This window comes from Vulpes vulpes, chromosome 3, assembly GCF_048418805.1.
Source record: "Vulpes vulpes isolate BD-2025 chromosome 3, VulVul3, whole genome shotgun sequence".
Lineage (NCBI taxonomy): Eukaryota > Metazoa > Chordata > Mammalia > Carnivora > Canidae > Vulpes > Vulpes vulpes.
In genome coordinates this window covers 38197638-38221431 of record NC_132782.1, presented here as the reverse complement: position 1 = coordinate 38221431, position 23794 = coordinate 38197638, and the positions used below count along the sequence as shown (strand labels likewise).

General features: G+C 37.6%; 1 protein-coding gene across 15 annotated transcripts in view; it reads right to left on the bottom strand.

Annotated features, from left to right (window-relative positions):
- Window positions 1-23794, bottom strand: part of PLD1 (phospholipase D1) — a 205714-nt gene that overhangs the window by 75388 nt on the left and 106532 nt on the right. For all 15 annotated transcript variants that reach the window (XM_072752219.1, XM_072752217.1, XM_072752223.1 and 12 more), the window contains exons 12-13: window positions 9490-9571; window positions 2063-2173 (exon numbers count right to left, since the gene is read on the bottom strand). In XM_072752219.1, the coding sequence (XP_072608320.1) occupies window positions 2063-2173; window positions 9490-9571 (193 nt within the window). The remainder of the gene's footprint in view (window positions 1-2062; window positions 2174-9489; window positions 9572-23794) is intronic.

Genomic DNA, 23794 nt, shown 5'->3' with positions numbered 1-23794 from the left:
TAATGTCTTCAAGGTTCATCTATGTTTTAGTGTATGTCAGAATTTCCTTCCTGTTGGGGGTAGGCGGTGGGTGGGGGGTGGGGGTGACTGGGTGATGGGCACTGAGGGGGGCACTTGATGGGATGAGCACTGGGTGTTATACTATATGTTGGCAAATTGAATTCCAATAATAATAATAATAATAAAAAGCCAGGATGATTTTTATAACAGAGAGTCAAAATGCTGGGCCTTTGCTTGGAATCACCAGGAAGAGGGTAAGAGAAGGCAGTGCGGGGCTTCATTTCCATGTGCGACCATGTTTCCCCTGCTACCAGTGTCAACCTCTTTAAAGTGTCAGTGCTGATGGCCGAAGCGGTCTCTTGAGTCTACACATTAAAACTGACAGAGAACCTCCCAGTCACTGCCATTGCCCATACGTTAAAAGCATTCTCCTATATGTGATTTGCTTCCCCCAAATCCATCTGTGAGGGCTCTAAATACACCCCCTGCCTGAACCTTTTCTGCCTGAGAAGTGCTGTGCTGGGTTCAAGACGCTAACCTCCAGCCTCACAATCTTTAACGGCATTAACAATTTTTTTTTTTTAATGATACCTTGTGAAAATGAGGATGGGGAGAGACAGATGCTCTCACTCACTTCTCAAAGTAATAAAGGCTGATAATGCCCTTTGGTTGGGCAACTCGGCAGTACACCCCAGTAACTCTTAGTGTGTGTATAACCTGCTGTTTAGCAACTCTACTTGCAAGCAAATAGTCTGACAGAGGCACAGGAAATGGTGGGACAAGACAGGAGCACTTTTGATGATGGAAAAAAACTGGAAACCACCTAAACTTCCCCACCGTAGGAGCTGAATATCATGGCCTACCATTACAGTGGGGACCAGTAGCCATTTAAAAGGAAGGAGGGTGTTGATAAACTTAAATAAATGCTCTATGCATTTTAAGTGAAAACGAAGGTTTCCAAAGAGCATGTGTGGTATAATCCAATTCTATAAATAGAAATGTGTGTGTGCATGTGTAAGGGGGAAGAAGACCTGGGGAGAAATTGCACCAAAATATGAATAGTGATTTTTTTTTCTAGGTGAGGGATTATGAATAAATGAGTTTCATTAAAAAAAAAAGAATTTCCTTCCTTTTTAAGACTGAAATATATTCCACTGTATGTCTATACCAATCATTATTGAGAGTGGGATATTATAGTGTCCAACTATTATTGTAGAACTGTCTATTCTCCCCTTTAAATCTGTCAATATTTGGTTTATATATTGTGGTCGTCATTATTAAGTAGGCGCATGTTCATAATTGCTATATCTTCTTGCTGCATTGAAACTTTTACTAATGTATGATATCCTTCCTTGTTTTCTATAAACTTTTTCTACTTAAAGTCAATTTCATAGAAAAAGTCAATTTCATATAATATTAGTACAGCCACTCCTGCTTTCTTTTGATTACTATCTACATGGAACATCTTTTTTTAGCCAAATAAAATATATGATTGTTAAATGCTTTAAGCCTGCTAGAGATTTATTAATTCATTGCTTTGACATATCTCAATGACTGAGCAAGAACTACCGATAGGCCTTAAATCTTTGGTAAGTATCAAATAGCTTTTTTCAAGTTTATTATTATTGTGTTTATTTACTTTATTAGTTTTTTACACAATACACTATTAAGAAAAAACTTCTTAAATCCTAGAGGAGCTCTCTGTTGCTATCAGCATTCAAGGGATGTCACAAGGAGACCATATCTAAAAGCTTCCAGGATAATCTAAATGAGGAGCATGGGAACTTGGCAGAGCGCCTGAATATTAAAACAATTCCAGAAGGTGTGTTCTTGGCTAAATTATCAGGGTAAGAGAAACAGAAATATGAACTCTGCTGACTTCATCAATATCAGAAGTATAAGGAACTAGAGTATTTTGTTTTATTTCTAGGAAGGATATAATGCAATTTATTCAAAATACATATTAGGGAATTCAACAGATTACACTGCTTAAGGCAAAACACATCTGAAAAACCTCAGAATAATAAAGAAGAACTATTGTTCAAAAGGATGAATTTAATACCTTTATGTTGGGGTGTAGACGCATCAAAGTCCTCTTGCTGTATTCACTGTTGATTCCAAGAGCAAGTTCCACCTCTTTGTAGAGCATTACAAAGATTCTCACTCCCTGTTGCTGTTACAAGAGAAAACACAAAGAGGAATGAGAATTTCTAAAAGTAGGTTATGATTTTTCTCTTTTTCCTTCCTGCATATTATAAACTTTCTTCCACAAACAAGAATAAAATAGTTAATGAAAAATGCAATACAAAAAAAAAGAAAGAAAAATGCAATACAAGAAGGTGAAATATAAGTGTATTTTAAGATACAAATATCAAAAATAAAAATTTATCTCCTTTCTAATCCTATAACTTGTCATACCAAGAGATAGTGTCAATATTTGATGAATTACAGCCGAAAGGCTGAAATAGTAACCTTATCTGCTAAAAGTGTCTGATGATCTTACACTCTGAACATTTTCAAACACTTATCATTGAGGAAAGTTTTGGCCTGATTCATGTTACAGGATTAGAGTTTCTGGTTTGCTTTTATTATACTTCAACTAGCTTGACACAAAACTCTGATGCAATAAATTATACTAAATATCCCTTAAATGTTCCTGGAGTGTTTTAATAGAATTTTTCTTCATTAAAAATATTTAGATGAAAGACCTATTTCTTATCTCCAAAAGATGAATATACTGATTCATTCTCTTAACCCACAATTACAACATTAATATCTGTTTCTGAAATGACTTCTTTGGAAGTCGGTTTCTTTAACATTAAAAAATGCCTGAGTTTTAACAACAGCACACTATTAACATTGATCCAGCCTTAGACCTTGGACTTGATAGACAAGGCCATGGTGAGGGTCAAATTAAATCAAAAGGGCCTGATAAACTTTAACATGCTATGCAGATAACAATTTTTATTAACATTAACTATGAAAAAGACAATGTCTGACAGCTGGTTGTCTAAACAAACAAACAAACAAACAAACTAGTACTTTCTCCTCTAGTTCTGGGTAATGATAAGGTTTAACCTGTACTCAACTGCCCCCGACCTGAATGTCCTTCCTCTTTTCCCTGGCCATTCACATGGTTCCCTCACCAACACAGAGTTCAAAATGGAGTCCTCCAGGAAACTCTTATTTTATTTACCCCCCGCTTATCGTATGACCCTTTTTACTTTTTTAGGTTTGCATTCTCAGTATTGCCTTTGCAGTTCGCAAGATTTGAATTTGAGTTTTCTACCTCCAGTAGCTTTGAAGGCACTCTGAAACATACCACATACACATTAATGTCTATAAATGCCTACACCTTGGCATTTAATATCCTAGGGATAAAAGGCAAGAATTTTTCCATGATACAGTACTTCCTAAAGTATTAGAGATGCAGGCACATCTAATAAAACGATAGTGGCAAAGAACAATTTAGTTACAATTTAAATTAACAATCCATGGTAATTAGGCATAGTTCATAATGGAAATTGGAGTCATTAATTTAAGAAGTCAACTGGGTTGAACACATCTAATTTATTAAAACTGGTTACTTTTGCAATGCTATAAAAATGTTAAAAAAACATTGGAGTTAATATTTGTAGGTTGCAGGATATAATATCTTAGAGTAAGCCAAATATATAGAGATAGTTCCCCAATACTGGTCTGCCAATATGAAGAAGCATGTTCTGGCCCCCAAATTGTTATAAGAACACATGACTTCAAAATACTAACATTCTGTTTTCCTGGTGTAACATGTGTCAAGTGTATACATTTTTGGAGGAACATACTAAATACATGTATTTAAGCTGCATTAAGGAAATTTGAGTACTATAAGATCCATTCTGACTAAAAAAAATAGGATAAAAATATATACATCTTATTTCTAGTTAACAGCTGAATTTTGGAACTAGCTTATTAGTAATTATTATTATGCAACTATTATTGCAACCAAGTACATAAGTGCAGATAGGAGTAAAGAAATAGGAAGTGAAAAGTGTAAGCAAGAAATGAGCAGATTAACTTCTAACAGTTTGGCCACTTAGTGCTCTGTGATAAACCACTGATGGAGGGTTTAAATGAAAACTAGAATATTGTTTTTTACCTCTACTGTTCATATTTACTCTATTTAAATATTTCAGGATTCAGCTCTGGGTAACAGTGAAAAAAAATAGACTCCCATCAAAAAATATAATATAAACTTTAAAACCCAAAAGGGCAACCTAAATTATAAAATGTTACACCTGACTTCTTTCATCATGGTTCATTTGTTTTAAAGGGATGAAAGTCTGCTTCTCAGGTTTATGAAATTACTATTCTTGAAGGATAGTAGTAGAAACTGGCCTAAATCTTATAGTTTTCCATTTACCTACCTAACTAATGGATTTTTGGAAATAATAGAGATGTTAGCAGTAATGGATTACATTATTACCATCCATCTATTACTGCCTGACATTTTCTTTTATATTTTGTCTTTTCTCATTGAAATAAATTAACTCCAAAGGAAACAGGGTAAAAGGACTTTTTAAGTCTTTTTTAGCATATATACAGAGAACAAATAAGGAAGTAATTGAAGGAAACAGTTCATTTTAGGTGGTCTGGTTTACAAGTATTTACTTCCACCTATATTACAATGAGTGGTTAATTAGTGACAAGATTTCTATGATCATAAAACAATAAATTCCTCTTCTTTGGTCAGGGTGTTACAACAGTATCATAAACTCTAAACTAGAAAGGGCAAAGGAAAAATGTTTCTTGGCAACAAAGCCATTTGCAGGTCATAATAAAGCAGACTTACACAAAATGTGGGAAATACTTGCGTAAAATGAAAGTCAAGTTAGAAAAGAAAAAAGGACTGATGTTAATTCTGTAATTTGAAATACACATTGGGAGCATCCAATGTTTTACCAATGCCTTTTCATGACCCTAAGGGAAACTATTTTTTTGCTTGGGGAAGAGGAAGAAAAGTATTAATAGGGGAAGTAGAAAATGGATGGCATGGAGTGGGCTACGTGATGCCATGTTTCTTATCTCTGCTGAAGTCATGTAACCCAAAGGTTAGCAGAATTCACTTCACAGTGTAAATATGGAATAAACGTCATGAAACCTGAGCTTTAAGAGATGAAAGCTCTGTCCTCCTTTTTAATTAGTTTTGAATCAAGTAGAGTAGACATAATGCTATGCAGGGTAGGAATTCTTAGGAGCTTTACATATGCAAAACACATGTAAAGACAACAAAAAATAAGAATTCTTTATAGTTGAAGTCAAGGAGACTACTTTGAGCCAGATTTTTCTCTAATTATTTGAAGTATAGTGGTCAAAATATTTTCTGAATGCAGCCAAGTCTGTCCACTGCCTAACTTATGCAATCCCAAGAACTACCCTAATTTTATCATTCGCAAGGACTTCCCCAGAGGGCACGATATTTTGGGAAAATGAAAAGTAAAGGACAAAAGGAAATCATATCCTTGTCATTCAAATGTAAGCCATGTGAAAGAGCACAAATGCTCCTATGCCCTTTTTTTTTTTTAACCAGTTCCATTTGAAGCACAGTCCTCAAGGTTCAAAACATATTCTCGCCTTCCCAGAAGGCCCTTCTAGCCCAGGACTTTGATAAGATCTTGTTTGATTTTTCTGCCTTAAGATGTGATTATTTGCCTCATTTGACAAACCTGAACATCTTTTCCTCCTGATGATCACCGACTGCAACTCTACAATGTGCCTTCTGATCCAGGACAGAAATTGTCTGACGACAACATCCCCCCTGAGGACCTAAGCTCCTTTCTCTAAGCCTCCAGGTTACTGCATTTGGAAGATTCTTTTGACATAAGACCCATCAGAAATATCACATATTTCTAAGGCTGAAATATACACAGTGGGTACAGGAATACAGTTGTCATAACTATGATGCAAATTATCTCAGCTCTTGGTGCAGTAAATGCAGATCTGTGGCAAACCCTGGTATGCTGACTTGAGTTGTCATCAGTCTGTAAGTCAAGGTTGCCTTATACTATTTTAAATGATAACACTGCTTATCAAAAGGCCAAAGAAATAGGAAAACACCAACTTTGCTATCACTAGAGAAACAAAATATTGTATTTCTTCCCTAAAAACTGCCATTATAAGAAATGTTTGCCTATATCTTGGCTATGAGGCAGAGACACTAAATTCCTCCCCATAAATCTACACACTGAGATAGAAAGAAAAAGTCTTTATTTTAATCAGCCTTGTGGACCACAGGACTCATTAACATGAGAATAAATGTTATTTTCAACCTAGTACTTTGTGAAGGTAGTGGCTTTCAGAAACTAAATTATTTATGTGAAGCAGTGTTTATAGACATAGAAAATATCAATTTAGAATGGTCCAGGAGGTAAAAATTTATGACCAAAATAATATGGCACAGCTAGATCAAGGAAGAGCAATTGTGCCAAATATACCAGTAGGAAATTAATATTTTAAGTAGTATTACTATTTCCTTAGGAAATTTTTAAAATTATTGTGCACAATCTAAAAATTTAAAGTTTCATGAAGGAGATGAAATTAAAAAGAACACCATTATCACACAATAATATTTACTTGGCCATGCTGTTCACCTAGAGGACCTCACCAGGACTCATGGGCCATTACAGCAAAGAAAAGCCATGCTAGTGATAGAAACGTGAATTGGCCAATAGTCTAAGGGGAAAGCAAACACATGAGAACTAGCATGGCATGGAGGGCCAGGCCTCCATGACAGGGAGACCAACCTCCAGAGGGATTTATGAGCTTTCTGATTTACTCAGATGTCCTGTAGACGCCTCACACTCAAGTCAGCTAGAATTGAGCTCCTTGAGCCTGGATTATCCCCACTTCCTCCCACTGCCAGATTCACCTTCTTAACACACCATCTTGATCATATCATCCTCCCTCTACCAGGCCCCATTCCCCAGTAGTTCCCCCACTTTCTTCCATAAAATCCAAACCACTGACTTGGCCCACAAGCCTCCACATCTGGTTGCAACTACCTTCCCAACTTGACCTGGCATCCTACTTAAGCCAATACTCGGGCATAATCAACCTTGTCACTTTACCATCACTGACCAAGCCTTCAGAATTCTTGCCTCCAGAATGTTTCCTCACCACATTTTCTACACCCAGACACCTCTTCCTTTCATTTCAAACTTTTTTGCCCACTCTAACTGCCCTAAATTCCTCATATTGTGAGGGGCTTCCCCACTAGAGTGACCCAATGGTCTCTCTCCCACCTTTGAAACTTGGCACTGTCTCTGTACCCAGCTGACTCTTGAGTTTTAACCTCTTTCAGGTCAGGAATTGTGTCTTTTATTTATGTACATCCCCATTTGATAAGCCAAGTGCCCTGCACATAGTAGGCACTCATAGTTTCATAGTTGACTGAAACCTACAACAGTGAAGTGTTGGATAGGTACCATAAAGAGGATTTACTAGTATAGCTGACAACTACTAGGCAAGATTGGAACAACTTAACTACAATTTTATTTATTGGAGAGAGATAATGAGAGAGAAAGAGAAAAGAAAGAGCAAGACAGAGCGAGAGAGTGAGCTCATGAGCAGAAGAAGGGGCAGGGAAGAGGCCCTGAGCAGGAGCTCCCCACTGAGCAGGAGCCCGACATGGGGCTCGATCCCAGGACCCTGAGATCACAACCTGAGCTGAAGGCAGACACTTAACCAAGCCACCCAGGCACTCAAACTGAAATGGAGTCTTGAGGACAGATGAGAAAGATGCCATTTCACAGACAGAACCACAGAGAAAGTTATAGCCCATTTAATATATAGATAGAAATTTGGTAAGACTAGGACTGAACCCAGGACATGAGTCCTTTAGCAAGCCCTCCATGGGCAGGGATGGAATCCTATTCACACACATGGCATCTTTAGTAATTAGTGTAGTACTTGGGTCATAGGAGACACTCAATAACTCTACGCTAAATTATTTAATGAATATGCAAATCATGCTTTTCAGGATCAGAATTTCCAATCCTGCGAACGGAATTCTGTTGAGACAATGAAATAGACTAGCCACAAAGAGGATGCTATTGGGCAGAACATGTGTTTGAAATAAACTTTATCAGCTTCTTCTTCCATCAATGTATTAGCAGTGGGGTTCGACTCTATCCATGGATATCTTCAGAGATCTTAAAGCAAGACATGGGAAAAAGACACTGAAAGAAGGGAGACTCGGTCAGCCCTGGTGGCCCAGCAGTTTGGCACTGAGCCCAGGGTATGATCCTGGAGACCTGGGATCGAGTCCCAGTCGGGCTCCCTGCATGGAGCCTGCTTCTCCCTCTGCCTGTGTCTCTGCCTCTCTCTCTCTCTCTCTGTCTTGAATAAATAAATAAGATCTTAAAAAAAAAAAAAAAGAAGGGAGACTCATGAGTGGGAAAAGGAAAGGGGAATGTGGAGAATGGGAAAGAAGAAATGAGTCACAACTAAAAAAAAAAAAAAATGCTACTCCACCACCCAGGATCTACAAATGCTAGAATGTTTAATGATAGAATAAGAAAAACTAAGACAATTTCAACTAATAGTAAAAAAGGTCAGCACTTCCTAATTTGGACATGATTAATAAGAAATCCAGATCTATTCTAATTCAACTTAATTTAATTTGGTTGAGAGACAGCTATATAATAACATTCATTAGAAATATGAATATAGGGATGCTTGGGTGGCTCAGCAGTTGAGCGTCTGCCTTCAGCTCAGGTCATGATCCCAGGGTCCTGGGATCGAGTCCCACACTGGGCTCCCCATGAGGAGCCTACTTCTCCCTCTGCCTGTGTCTCTGCCTCTCTCTCTGTGTCTCTCATGAATAAATAAATAAAATCTTTAAAAAATACGAATGTAAAGTAGTCATTGGTGAGCCTATACTGCTTCAGTTACTTACTTTTTATACCAAGAAGGATGTACTCAGTGCTCACCCAGAATCTACAGGGTCAACAGAGAGGAAACAATTTCCCATTTTTACCATGAACTGTCCCATAACTGGAACCAAAGAAACAGCCAATTCTTAATGTCCCTCCTCTTTGACACTCTTCAACATTTGCTTGGCCCCTCTAACTGTAATCATTCTCCTCATGACTTTATCTGTTGGTCAAATGGCAGAATAATGAATAAAATAAAATGTTACATTTCATTTCACCCTTTATTATTCAATAATAAAATCCTGTTACAATGTTTTTGCCCATAAAATTAACTGCCCATAACTGATTAAAAATCAAAAATTAGAGTTCCTAATATAATTCATACTGTGAGTTAGGCGAAAATATTTATGTAGCCAAGAGTAAGAGGAAAAAAAGCCAGAACCAAATAAACTTGAAAACATCATGTATTTGACTTTTTGTCAAACTCTAAAGAAAAAAGTCATACTTATGTATGAAAGACATTTCAGAGAAAATAAACATTTCAAAAATTACATGAGCATGTGTTTGGAATACGTACTGCTTTTCGTTTAAGAATGCAGTCCAACCTCCAACGATTTCCTTCAACCACTGGGCGTTTCAGGAAGATTTCTGGGCTCAACCTGAAATCACAAAATCAAAATTCTAAGAAACTAAAACAAACCATAATGTTCTGATTGTGTCATAGGAAACCAAGGCAATTTTAGCCCAAATGCCATCATCCACCCGCCCACCCCCCAGGGTGGCAGGTCAAAATTCTGCTATGAGTTCACATACAACTTTAGCTGGGAACAAGAGCCTTGAGCCATTAAAAAGAAGAAGAACAACAACAACAACAAAGAGATTTCTTTCTCTCTTACTCACACATGCAAACATATACACCCATGCAAATACTGTTGATTGCCCAGCCAACAGCCACTCTCCACCTCCTTTCTATAATCAGAGCCTACCTCTCACTGTGCCATGTGAATATTCTAAGGACTTGCTTTCCAGCCTCCTGTGCACCTAGAACATGATGTGACATCATCCTAGATAATAAGATGTATGAGGAGGTCCACATGGGGTTAATGGGAAAGTTTTTCCTGTTTGATTTCTCTCTCTCTCTCTCTCTCTCTCTCACACACACACACACACATACACACACATAAACACAAACACACAAACCAGGAAAAGTGGCTGTAGGACAGATGCTGTAGGAGGATAAAATGCTGAGACAGGGATAGCCATATTGAAAGTCTAAGGGGAAGCCCAGAACCCTGAAATCACTCGACCATTCACCAACTTTAGGACTGCCTAACTTTGGATTTCTTATTAAATGAGACAAACAAATCCTCACCCTTTAAGCCAAATTTAGTTGAGCATTCTGTTAATCCAAGCCAGAGTATTCTAATTGATAAAACAGAAACACTGACTTCCTATACCAGCAAGCAGTGTCCACAGGACAGGACCCCAAGCCTTTCTGAGCAGGAAAGAAGGCAAGTTTGCTGATAGAGGAAAATTTTCCAATGTAAGAATGGATCCCTGGGCTCTTCTCTGTGGCAGTGCCATAGGCAGCTCAGATTATAGTATAGTCATTTTTTTCCCTTGGGGTTGAGTTCTAAAGTCAGAATCTGACTTAAATCTTTTTTTTTTTTTTTTAAGATTTCATTTATTTGTAGAGAAACAGAGAGGCAGAGACACAGGCAGAGGGAGAAGCAGGCTCCATGCAGGGAGCCCAATGCGGGACTCGATCCTAGGTCTCCATGATCACGCCCTGGGCTGAAGGCAGGCTCCAAACCGCTGAGCCACCCAGGGATCCCTCGGACTTAAATCTGTATGAGATATAACTCCCCTATAAAGAGGAAAAAAACAAAAAACAAACAATAAAGAAAATTTTGGGATGCCTGGGTGGCTCAAGTGGGTCAAACGTTTGACTCTTGATTTCAGTTCAGGTCATGTTCTCAGGGTCCTGAGATAGAGCCTCACATCAGGCTACACACTTAGCAGGGAGTCTGCTTGAGATTTTCTCTGGCCCTCCTTCCTATGCACTCCCCCTCCCCCCCTTTCTGTCTCTCAAATAAATAAATCTTTAAAAACAAAAAAGAAAAGAAAACTCTATCTGCTGAAATGCCAGACCCGAAGGGGCAGGAGTAGACTATACAAAGACCAAAGCCTCAGAATTCTAGACTGAAAACTGCCCTTGCCAGGGAGTCCTCCAAGCATGTGACACCAACAGAGTTTTAAGAAGTTAGAGATTTTAAAAATATTTTTATACTCTATTTCATTCAGTTAAAGAGAAATAAAACCTGAAAGATAAAGTACTTAAACACATACTGGATAACATAAATAAGAAAACAAATAGTGAAAAAAAAAAAAAAAAAAAAAAAAAAGAAAACAAATAGTGCAGTGTATGAACTACAAATACTTGCACATTTAATTTAGATTGTAAAAAGGAACACAAAAGTAATCTATGTCCAAACAAACAAAAAATGCAGCAATTGATAGCAAAAGATCTAAAATGAATTAAAAAGAGTTGTTTTGTTTTTTTTAAGTAGAAAAGTGCATTGGTGTGCACTGGTTGGTCACTGAAGGTGAAAGACATTTAAAAACATATAGATATTTGTAATTTTAAAAAAAGATTTATTTTTTGGGGGGGTGGCTCTGGTGGGGGTATGGAGAAAGGGAAAGAATCCTTAAGCAGACTCCCTACTGAGCATGGAGCCCCATATGGGGCTCGATCCCAGGATCCTGAGATCATGACCTGACCCAAAATCAGGAGTCAGATCCTCAACTGACTGAGCCGCCCAGGTGCCCCTTGCAATTTTTTGATGTACACATTAATGGTAAAATCAGAGATCTTCCATTTGGGGGCCACTGTTAATGCTATATTTTGCAATGAAGTCTTTATCATTCTTTAATCTACAAGCATTGTGTACACTGTGTACAGAATATTCTACTAGATATTTTGGAAGATCTGAAGATAGCTCTTGAGGAACCCTCAGTTTTGAGGATAACACACAAAAAGATAAAAGATCAAAATTCATGCTGTAAACAAAGTATAAACAATGTCTCTCTCACTAGCAAGGAGAAAGTCGCCATTTGAGTTATGACTCACAAGCATCATGTGAGGATCTTCACTAAGCAACTACTAGATACGCAGAGTTCAAAAGAATTGTATAATAACCACATTTCATTGAATCTGGGACACTAATATTTGTAAGATGCATCATTACCGTTTGTGCCACTGAGAAGAAAAAAAGTATAAGTATAGCTGTGAAATGATCTTGAGAGTAAGATGCATCCTGATTTCAGAGGTATTAACATGTACTTCTACATAAATGTTCCTCTTACAAGATTTTATAGCTTTGAATGTTTTTATAAGAAAGACAACATTTAATATCAGTGATCAGAGCCTTCACATTAAGAATAAGAAAATAGAGGGGTATCTGGCTGGCTCAGCTGGGAGAACAGGTGACTCTTGACCTTGGGGTCATGGTTTCAAGCCCCATAATGGTTGTAAAGATAACTAAAAAATAAAATAAAATAAGAACTTTAAGAAAAGAGAACAAACTAAACCCGAAGAAGGAAGAGGATAATAGACAAGAATTCACGGTATTCTAAAACAGAAAAACAACATGGAAAACTCAATGAAACCAAAGCTAGCTTTTTGAAAAGATTAATAAAACAGGGAAACTTCCAACTAGATGAAAAAAAGAAAAAAGGAGTCTCATAATTCTAGATTCCTCGTATAAGTGGAATTGTGTAGTATTTGTTCTTCTCTATCTTATTTCACTTAGTAGAATGTCCTCCAGGTTCATGCATTTATTGCAAATAGCAGGTTTCCTTCTTTCTTAAGGCTGAACAATATTCCATTGAATGTAAATACAAAACTTTCTTTATCCATCATCCCTTGATGGATAAAGGTTGCTTCCATGTCTTGGCCATTTTGAATAATGCTGTAATAAGCATGACAATGCATATATTTCTTCAAGATCTTGATTTCAATTCCCTTAGTTAGATATCTTGAAGTGGGATTGCTGGATCACATGGCAATTTCATTATAGATAAACAAGGGTTGTAATTTTATTATAGATACTAAATACAACAAGGGTTGTATCTATACTTGGCAACTAAGTCTTTATCATCTTTATTTAATCTGTAAGCATTGTGTGCCCTGCATACAGAACTAGGTATTTTGGAGGATCTTAAAATAGCTTTCCAGAGGTCCTCAATTTTGAGGATAATGCATTAAAAATACTAATAATATTCATAGGTGGTAGTACCAGGGCCTGGGGAAAGGAGGAAACAAGACGATCTTGATCAAAGAGTACAAAGTTTCAGTTATGGAAGAAAGTAAGTCCTAGAGATCCACTGTACAGCATAGTGCCTATAGTTAACAACACTATATCGCATACTTAAATATTTGTTAAGATGGTAGATCTTATGTTAAGTGTTCTTATTACAAAAAAATAAAAATAAATAAGGAAGATGGGAGGAAACTTTTGAAGCTGATAGATATATTTATGGCATTGATTATAGTGATGGTTTCATCGATGTATACTTATCTCCAAACTCATCAAGTTGTGTATATTAAATACATGCAGCTCTTTTTGTATGACAATCACACACCAATCAATAAAGTGGTTTTAAACAAAGATAAACTCAAAATGGATGAAAGATCTAAATGTGAGACAAGGTTCCATCAAAATCCTCGAGGAGAACACAGGCAACACCCTTTTTGAACTCAGCCACAGTAACTTCTTGCAAGACACATCCACGAAGACAAAACAAACAAAAGCAAAAATGAACTATTGGGACTTCATCAAGATAAGAAGCTTTTGCACAGCAAAGGATACAGTCAACAAAACTCAAAGACAACCTACAGAATGGGAGAAGATATTTGCAAATGACGTATCAGATAAAGGGCTAGTTTCCAAGATCTATAAAGAACTTATTAAACTCAACAGCAAAGAAACAAACAATCCAATCATGAAATGGGCAAAAGACATGAAGAGGAATCTCACAGAGGAAGACATGGACATGGCCAACACGCACATGAGAAAATGCTCCGCATCACTGGCCATCAGGGAAATACAAATCCAAACCACAATGAGATACCACCTCACACCAGTGAGAATGGGGAAAATTAACAAGGCAGGAAACCACAAATGTTGGAGAGGATGCGGAGAAAAGGGAACCCTCTTACACTGTTGGTGGGAATGTGAACTGGTGCAGCCACTCTGGAAAACTGTGTGGAGGTTCCTCAAAGAGTTAAAAATAGACCTGCCCTACAACCCAGCAATTGCACTGTTGGGGATTTACCCCAAAGATTCAGATGCAATGAAACGCCGGGACACCTGCACCCCGATGTTTCTAGCAGCAATGTCCACAATAGCCAAACTGTGGAAGGAGCCTCGGTGTCCATCGAAAGATGATGGATAAAGAAGATGTGGTTTATGTATACGATGGAATATTCCTCAGCCATTAGAAACGACAAATACCCACCATTTGCTTCAACGTGGATGGAACTGGAGGGTAATATGCTGAGTGAAGTAAGTCAATCGGAGAAGGACAAACAGTGTATGTTCTCATTCATTTGGGGAATATAAATAATAGTGAAAGGGAATATAAGGGAAGGGAGAAGAAATGTGTGGGAAATATCAGGAAGGGAGACAGAACATAAAGACTCCTAACTCTGGGAAACGAACTAGGGGTGGTGGAAGGGGAGGAGGGCAGGGGGTGGGGGTGAATGGGTGACGGGCACTGAGGGAGGCACTTGACGGGATGAGCACTGGGTGTTATTCTGTATGTTGGTAAATTGAACACCAATAAAAAATAAATTTATTATTAAAAAATTTAAAAAAAATAAAAAAAAAAGTGGTTTTAAAAAAGTGACTAAACACATGGTCATTGAAAATATATAATATATTCTCAGATAGATAAATATGTAATTTTATATATGCTATAATATATCAGGTTTTAAAAATAAATGTATATAAAAGGATTGGAAGATAAAAAACTAAAAATTCTGTTAACTTAGTAAAAAAAAAAAAGGAACAGCACAAGTTATCGATATAAAAAATGAATAAAAAAATCACTACAGGGCTTGCAGATATTAAAATGATATTAAATAGATAATAAGGAAATATTATAAATAATCTTATAAGGAAAAGATTAGATAAAATGGACAATTTCCTTGAAAGAAATAAGTTACCAAGACAGAAGTAGAAAGAAATTGAAACTTTAGTACTATGTCTATTAAAAACTGAATTCAGGGGGATCCCTGGGTGGCGCAGCGGTTTGGCGTCTGCCTTTGGCCCGGGGCGCGATCCTGGAGACCCGGGATCGAATCCCACGTCGGGCTCCCGGTGCATGGAGCCTGCTTCTCCCTCTGCCTGTGTCTCTGCCTCTCTCTCTCTCTGTGACTATCATAAATAAATAAAAATAAATCTTAAAAAAAATAAAATAAAAAAAAATAAAAACTGAATTCAGAATTTAAAAAACAACACAACTTATAAAAAGGATAATACCTTACAACAAAGTGAGGTTATCCTAAGAATGTAAGGTTGCTTTAAAAGTTGAAAATTGGGATACCTGGGTGGCTCAGTGGTTAAGCGTCTGCCATTGGCTCATGTGGAGATCCCAGGGTCCTGGGATAGAGTCCCACATCCAGCTCCCCTCAGGAAGCCTGCTTCTCCCTCTGCCTGTGTCTCTGCCTCACTCTATGTCGCTCATGAATAAATATAATCTTAAAAAAAAAAAAAACCTGAAAAATCAATTTGATTCACATTAACCAAAAAAAAAAAAAGATCAATAAATAGAGGAAAAAATGTGACAAAATTCAATACCATTTATAACAAAAACTCTCAAATTATAGGTATAGGTAGAAAGGACTTTCCTCAAAATAATAAAAGGCACCTATAAGAAACCTAAGTAAAGCACAATACAATAACTGAATGCTGATTTCTCTCAACAATAAGTACAAGGCATAGATGTCCATTCTCATTACTGCTGTTCAGCAATTTACTGATGGTCCCAGCAAAGCAATAAGGCAATAACATAAAATAGAAGGTATACAAATTAGGAAGGCAGAAATAAAATTGTCATTATTCACACATCACATGATCATCTTTGGAGAAAATTCTAAGGTATTTACAATAAAGCTATTAGCACAATAAGTGAACTAAGCAAAGCTGTAGTATGTAAGATCAACATAAAAAAATCAATTGTGCTTCTATATGCCAGCACTGAAACACTGGAATGTAAATTTTAAAAAATACCATTTAGAGTAACATTTAAAAAATATGAATTACTTGTTGATAAATAACAAAATATGGTAAGACCTGTATAGTAGTACCACCTTATCTGTGGGGCATATTCCAAGACTCCCAGTGGATGCCTGAAATTGCAGACAGTACTAAACCTTATATGCTTATCTTACATATACTATGTTTTCTCCCATACACACATGCCAATGACAAGGTTTAATTTATAAATTAGGGACCGTAAGAGATTAACAACAATACTAATACAACAATACTAATAAAATTAAGCAATTATGATTGTAATAAAACTGTAATAAAAAGTAAAATAAATAAAATTGTAAATAAAGCTGTAATTTATTTCACATGGCTGCTCTTTCCCAAAATATTATATTGTACTGTACTCGCCCTTCTCCTGGTGATGATGTGAGATAATAAAATGCCTACATGATAAGATAAAGTGAATGACGTAGGCATTGGGGTGTGGCATTAGGCAGATTATTACTCTTCTTCTGACAATGAGTCAGAAGGAGGGTCCTCTGCTTCCAGACTGTGGTTGACCTCAAGTAGTTGAAACTGCAGAAGGCAAAACCACAGATAAAGGGGTACTACTGAGTGTAAAAAGTATAAAACAAAACAAAAAACAACAAAACAAAAAAATAGTACAAAACATTGATGAAAAAAAAAGATTTAAATAAATGGAGAGATACATGAGAATTCAGGAAGAACAGAGTTTGATATACTAACCAATGGGGACGTTCCCATTTTTTTCCCATCTGATTCATCAGCCTGAAGGGAGAACCCAGAAGTGGGCAGTGGCACAGGGAGAGAGAACTCAGGTAGGAATGCTCTATTTCAGGCTTGAGGAGAAACAATGGGATCTTCTGGCAGTGATGGGGTAGCAGCAAGAGGCTCACAGGCACCAGAAACACTGAGGGATTGGAACTTTCCAACTAGAAAAGCTGTAGTTCCAAGAGGAGAGTGTAAATATCCATTGTTTGGCTCTGGACACAAGTATCATTGCATAAAGCATATCACAGAGCAGGGAAAATAAAGCCCTACCTTTCTAGCTAGAGGAATGAAAAAAAAAAAAAAAAAAAAAAGAACTAATGGAGAAAGCAGAGTTCAGGAAAGCAAGCCCATAAAATTGTTTATGAACTTATAGCTAACTCCTATGCTGCCCTTGTGTGGATTTGATCCTAAACGTTATACCAAAGTTTGAGAACTGAAATAAGAATCAGATCACTGCCAAGGGATGAAAAACATTCACCATGCAAATGGAAGTGAAAAAAAAAAAAAAAAAAGGCCAGGGTAGCAACCCTTATATTAGGCAAAATAGACTTTAAAACAAAGACTATAGCAAGAAACAAAGAAGTGCATTACATAACAATAATGAAATCAATCTCAATATTGGAGCACCAATTTGAATTGGTAATCAAGAAACTACTGAGCATCCGGGGTGGCTCAGAGGTTTAGCACCACCTTCAGCTCAGGGCATGATCCTGGAGACCCCAGATCAAGTCCCATGTAGGGCTCCCTGAATGGAGCCTGCTTCTCCCTCTGCCTCTCTCTCTCTCTCTCCCCTTCCCTCTCTCCCCCTCATGAATAAGTACATAAAATCTTTTTTTAAAAATTAAAAAAAAAGAAACTACTAAGAAATTAAAGTTCAGGACTGGAAGGATTCACAGGTAAACTTTACCAAACATTTAAAAAAGAGTTAATACCTATTCTCTTCAAAGTGTTCCCAAAAATAGAAGAGGAAGGAAAGCTTCCAAATATATTCTATGAGGCTAGCATTACCCTAATACCAAAACCAAAGACACCACCAAAAAAGAGAACTACAAGCCAATATCCCTGATGAACATAGATGCAAAAGTCCTCAACAAAATATTAACAAACCGAATCTAACCATATATTTAAAAAATCATTTACCATAATCAAGTGGGACTTATTCCAAGGATGCAAGGATGATTTAATAACTGCAAATCAATCATCATGATACATCACATTAACAAGTGAAAGTATAAAAACTGTATGATCATTTCAATAAATGCAGGAAAGCATTTGACAAGATTCAATATCCATTCACAATGAACCTTGTCAACAAAGTAAGTTTAAGAGAGAACATACCTCAAAATAATAAAGGTCATCTGTGAAAAATTCACAGCGAACATCACATTCAATGGCAAAAACCAAGAGCTTTTCCTTGAAGATCAGGAATGACATAAAGATGTCTACTCTCACTACTTTTATTCAATATAGATTGGAACTCAGACAGCTAGCCACAGCAATCAGACAAGAAAACAAAATAAAAGGCATCCAAATCAGTAAAGAAGATGTAAAACTATCACACGGGCTTATGATAAGATACTACATATAGAAAACCCAAAGGTTCCATTAAAAAACTACTAGAACTGATAAATGAATTCAGTAAAGTCACAGGATACAAAATCAATGTACAGAAATTTGGTGCATTTCTACACACTAAAAACGAAGTGGTCAAAAGAGAAATTAAGAAAACCATTCCATTTACAAGTGGATCAAAAACAATATAATACCTAGGAATAAACTTAACTGAAGACGTAAAAGACCTATACTCTGAAAACTATAAAACATTGATAAAAGAAATTCAAGGGGACACAAAGAAATAGAAATACATTCCATGCTCATGGATTACAAGAACAAATATTATTAAAAAGTCTATACTAATCAAAGATTTAATGTAATTTATATCAAAACACCAACAGCATTCTTCACAGAGCTAGAACAAACAGTCCTAAAAGTTGTATGGAGCCACAAAAGACCCCAAATAGCCAAAACAATACTGAAGAAGGAAAACAAAACAGGAGGTATCCCAAATCCCAACTTCAATTAATAAAGCTATAGTAATCAAAACAGTATGGCACTGGCACAAAAACAGACACATAGATCAGGAAAACAAATTAGAAGAAGACCCAGAAATACACAATTATATAGTCAATTAACATCTGACAAAGCAGTAAAGAATATGCAATGGGAAAAAGACGGTCTCTTCAACAAATGGTGTTGGGAAAACCAGACAGCTACATGCAAAAGAATGAAACTGGACCAACTTTCTTACACCAAAATAAACTGAAAATGGATTAAAGACTTACATGTGAGACCCGAAACCATAAAAATCATAGAAGAGAACACAGGAAGTTTTTTTTTTTTTTACATTGGCCCTAGCAACATTTTTCTAGATAGGTTTCCTGAGGCAAGGGAAATAAAAACAAAAATAAACTACTGGGACTAACTACATCAAAATAAAAAGCTTTGCCTAGGGAAGGAAACCATCAAGAAAACTAAAAGGCAAAAAACTAAAAGGTTCTAATCCACACCAGCAGATGGAGCTGCAGTTAAAGTTTCTGAGTCAAGAGAAACAAAAGCAAAAATGAACTATTGGGACTTCATCAAGATAAAAAGCTTCTGCACAGCAAAAGAAACAGTCAACAAAACTCAAAGACAACCTGCAGAATGGGAGAAGATATTTGCAAATGACGTATCAGATAAAGGGCTAGTATCCAAGATCTATAAAGAACTTATGAAACTCAACAGCAAAGAAACAAACAATCCAATCATGAAATGGGCAAAAGACATGAAGAGGAATCTCACAGAGGAAGACATAGACATGGCCAACACACACATGAGGAAATGCTCCGCATCACTTGCCATCAGGGAAATACAAATCAAAACCACAATGAGATCCCACCTCACCCCAGTGAGAATGGGGAAAATTAACAAGGCAGGAAACCACTAATGTTGGAGAGGATGCGGAGAAAGGGGAACCCTCCTGCACTGTTGGTGGGAATGTGACCTGGTGCAGCCACTCTGGAAAACTGTGTGGAGGTTCCTCAAAGAGTTAAAAATAGATCTGCCCTACGACCCAGCAATTGCACGCCGGGGATTTACCCCAAAGATACAGATGCAGTGAAACGCCAGGACCCCTGCACCCCGATGTTTATAGCAGCAATGTCCACAATAGCCAAACTGTGGAAGGAGCCTCGGTGTCCATCAGAAGTTGATGGATAAAGAAGATGTGGTCTATGTATACAGTGGAGTATTCCTCAGCCATTAGAAATGAGGGTATTATGCTGAGTGAAATAAGTCAATCGGAGAAGGACAAACATTATATGTTCTCATTCATTTGGGGAATATAAAAATTAGTGAAAGGGAAAAAAGGGAAAGGAGAGAAAATGAGTGAAAATATCAGTAAGGGTGACAACCATGAGAGACACCTAACTCTGGGAAAATGAACAAGGGGTAGTGGAAGGGGAAGAGTGGGTGGGGGGTTGGGGTGACTGGGTGATGGGCACTGAGGGGGGCACTTGGCGGGATGAGCACTGGGTGTTATGCTTTATGTTGGCAAATTGAACTCCAATAAAAAAATTAAAAAAAAAAAGTTTCTGAGTCTATTCTGGGTGCAGGAGCCCATCTTGCTCCTCACTGAAGCTGGGCAAGAAGGCCTGTGTTTATATTTCAGGCTGATGCACCTAATCCAGGACTCATTCCAGATACAGACGCAGTAGGTCTAACAGTTGTGCTAATTACATGCACTTAGGAAGATCAATAATTTATTAGAGTTGGCTATGAGGTAAATAATGAATATAGCAAGACAGAATTCAGAGAAAATCTGCCAGTAAAACCAGACTTTTCTAAGCTTCAAAGGAATATTTTTGTATCTACTCCTAAAGTCATGAAATTTCACATTACTTGGGAAGATAACACAGAAAAACTGGAAGGTGTAGAGAGCAGTAATCCAAATCCACGATCACTTCTTTCAACAGATGCATTACCTTTAGCATCGAAGGGATTGTCCACATCAGAAAACTCACCCAAATGGCATGATTCCATAGAATACCACATGGCCTGCTTGTGACCACTTGCTCTCCCTGTAGTATAAATTAAGCTATAAAAACACACAGAAACTTTTCCCTGAAATTCCATAAGAACACAGTCATGGCACAATGAAGAAACTCTTTTAAAAAACATCCTGTAGAAAGTTTATAGGAAAACCAGCATTTGAGCAAATTGTGGAATTTAAATACCACCATTTTTAAGTAAAAAACATACAAACAAAATAAAAACCCTAAAAGGCCATGAATAGGAGAAGATATTTGCAAATGATATATCTCATGATAAGGGGTTAGTATCTAAAATATATAAAGAACTCCTATAACTCAATACGTGAAAATCAAATAATCCAATTAAAAAATGGGCAGAAGACATGAACAGACATTTCTCCAAAGAATACATACAGATGACCAACAGATGCAGGAAAAGATGCTCAACATCATCCGTCATCAGGGATGTGCAAACCAAATCAAAAGTATAATGAGATATTACCTCACAGTGGTCAGAATGGCTAAACTCAAAAACACAGGAGATAATCAGTGTTAGCAAGGATCTGGAGAAACAGAAACCCTCGAGCACTGTTGGTGGGAAGGCAAATTGATGCGGCCACTGTGGAAACCTGTATGGAGGCTTCCCATAAAGTTAAAAATAGAACTACCCTATGATCTAGTAACTGCACTACTGGGTATTTACCCAAAGATTACAAAAATAGTAATTCAAAGGGATATATCTATAATAACATTATTTACAATATCTAAATTATTGAAGCTGTCGAAGTGTCTGTTGACAGATAAATGGATAAAGAAGAAGTGGTGTGTGTGTGTATGAATATTATTCAGTCACAAAAAATAATGAAATCTTGCCATTTGCAACAACATACGTAAAATAAGTCAGAGATCACATGATCTCACTCATATTGAATTTGAAAAACAAATGAGCAAGGGGAAAAAGAGAGACAAATCAAGAAACAAGACTTTTTTCTTTTTTCGAGGAAAGGGACTTTTTTTTTTTTTTTTTTTTTAAGAGAGGGAGACAGTTGGGGAGGGGGGGAGAGAGGGTAAGAGAGATAGAATCTTAAGCTGGCTCCATGCCTTGCGTGGAGCCCACCTCAGGGCTTGATCTCACAACATGAGATCATGACCTAAGCCAAATCAAGAATTGGATTCTTAACTGACTGAGCCACACAGGTGCCCCTCACCTTTTTAAAGATTTATTTGAGAGAGTGTGTGCCAGCAAGAAGGGGGAGGGGCGGATCTCCCCATGAGTGGGGAGCCTGAGGCAGGGCTTGATCCCACCACCCTAAGATCACGACCTGAGCCAAAATCAAGAGTCAGATGCTCAACCTACTAAGCCACCCAGGCGCCTCCTAAGAAACACTCCTAACTGTTGAGAACAAACTAGCTGATGGTTACCAGGGGGGAGGTGAATAGGGGAATGGGTAAAATAGGTGTTAGGGATGAAAGAGTACACTTGCCATGATGAGCACTGAGTAACGTATAGAACTGTTGAATCACTATATTCTACATCCGAAACTAATATAACACTGTTAACTGTGCTGGAATTAAGCAAAGTTTTAAAAGAATGAAAAATCTGTTTTTAAAAATTCTTCAGCTTTACCAATCCTGCCTGCTTCTGACACAGTTAATACACAGGCTCAGCACAGAGGCTGTGGCAACACCACTCGCAACCCCTACCCCGATAGGCTGGATAAAGAACCAGCTATGGTGGACACTCAACATGCTTGCCGCCCACATCCCTGCTGACCAGCCGGAATCAGAACTACCACCACCAAGAGGAAATCTGAGCTAAGCCACGGTCTCTGGATCTGTCCTAAGAGCAACTAGCAATTTAGCAATGGAGCTCAGAGCCGCATCTTGGTGTCCAACCTCATTTCTGGACATACTTCACTGAACACTGGAGAGTTAATTCACAGGCGAATGAATTACAGCAAGCACAAAAAAGACATAAAACCAGTGATCTTCTGGTTAATCCAGATGAACAAGTGAGGAATGCTCACTAATCTTTATACAGAAACTACCTCTTACGACATCTTCAATATCCAGCTGGAATTTACTCTTCACCTTAGTTTTCAGATAGTCTGGGCTGTTTAATGGGTCATTGTCTCTTCCAGCTTGACAACCTACCTCACGATTTACCTCTCTTCAGAAAATTTCTCCAAACCAAATCTACCCAAATCTGATTATGAATTTATTCAGTACCTCAAAACACTTCAATCTGCACTCTCAGTGCAGATCTAGAATATCAGATCTAAGAGGAATTTCAGGGGCACCTGGGTGGCTCAGGCCAGTTAAGGGTCTGATCTCGGCTCAGGTCATGATCTCAGGGTCCTAGGTTTGAGCCCCATATTGGGCTCTGCACTCAAAGGGGAGTCTGCTCTTGCTCCCTCTCTCAAGTAAGTTTTTTTAATTAAAAATAAATAAATAAAAGGAACTTCAGACACCATGCAGGGCAGCAGGCTCTCTCTGAGAGGTAGCTCCATGATACAGGGGCTCTAGAGCAGACACACCTGAGTCCCAGGTGCAATGGCACCTGCCAACTGCCTGACAATGAGCAGTTTCCTTACCTACCTCATGAGTCTCTCTTTTCTCAACTCTAACATAGCCTCTGGCACTTGCAAGACTCTAACAAGTAGTAGCTATTATTGTCAGTGTTGGGATCCCTGGGTGGCGCAGCGGTTTGGCGCCTTCCTTTGGCCCAGGGCGCAATCCTGGA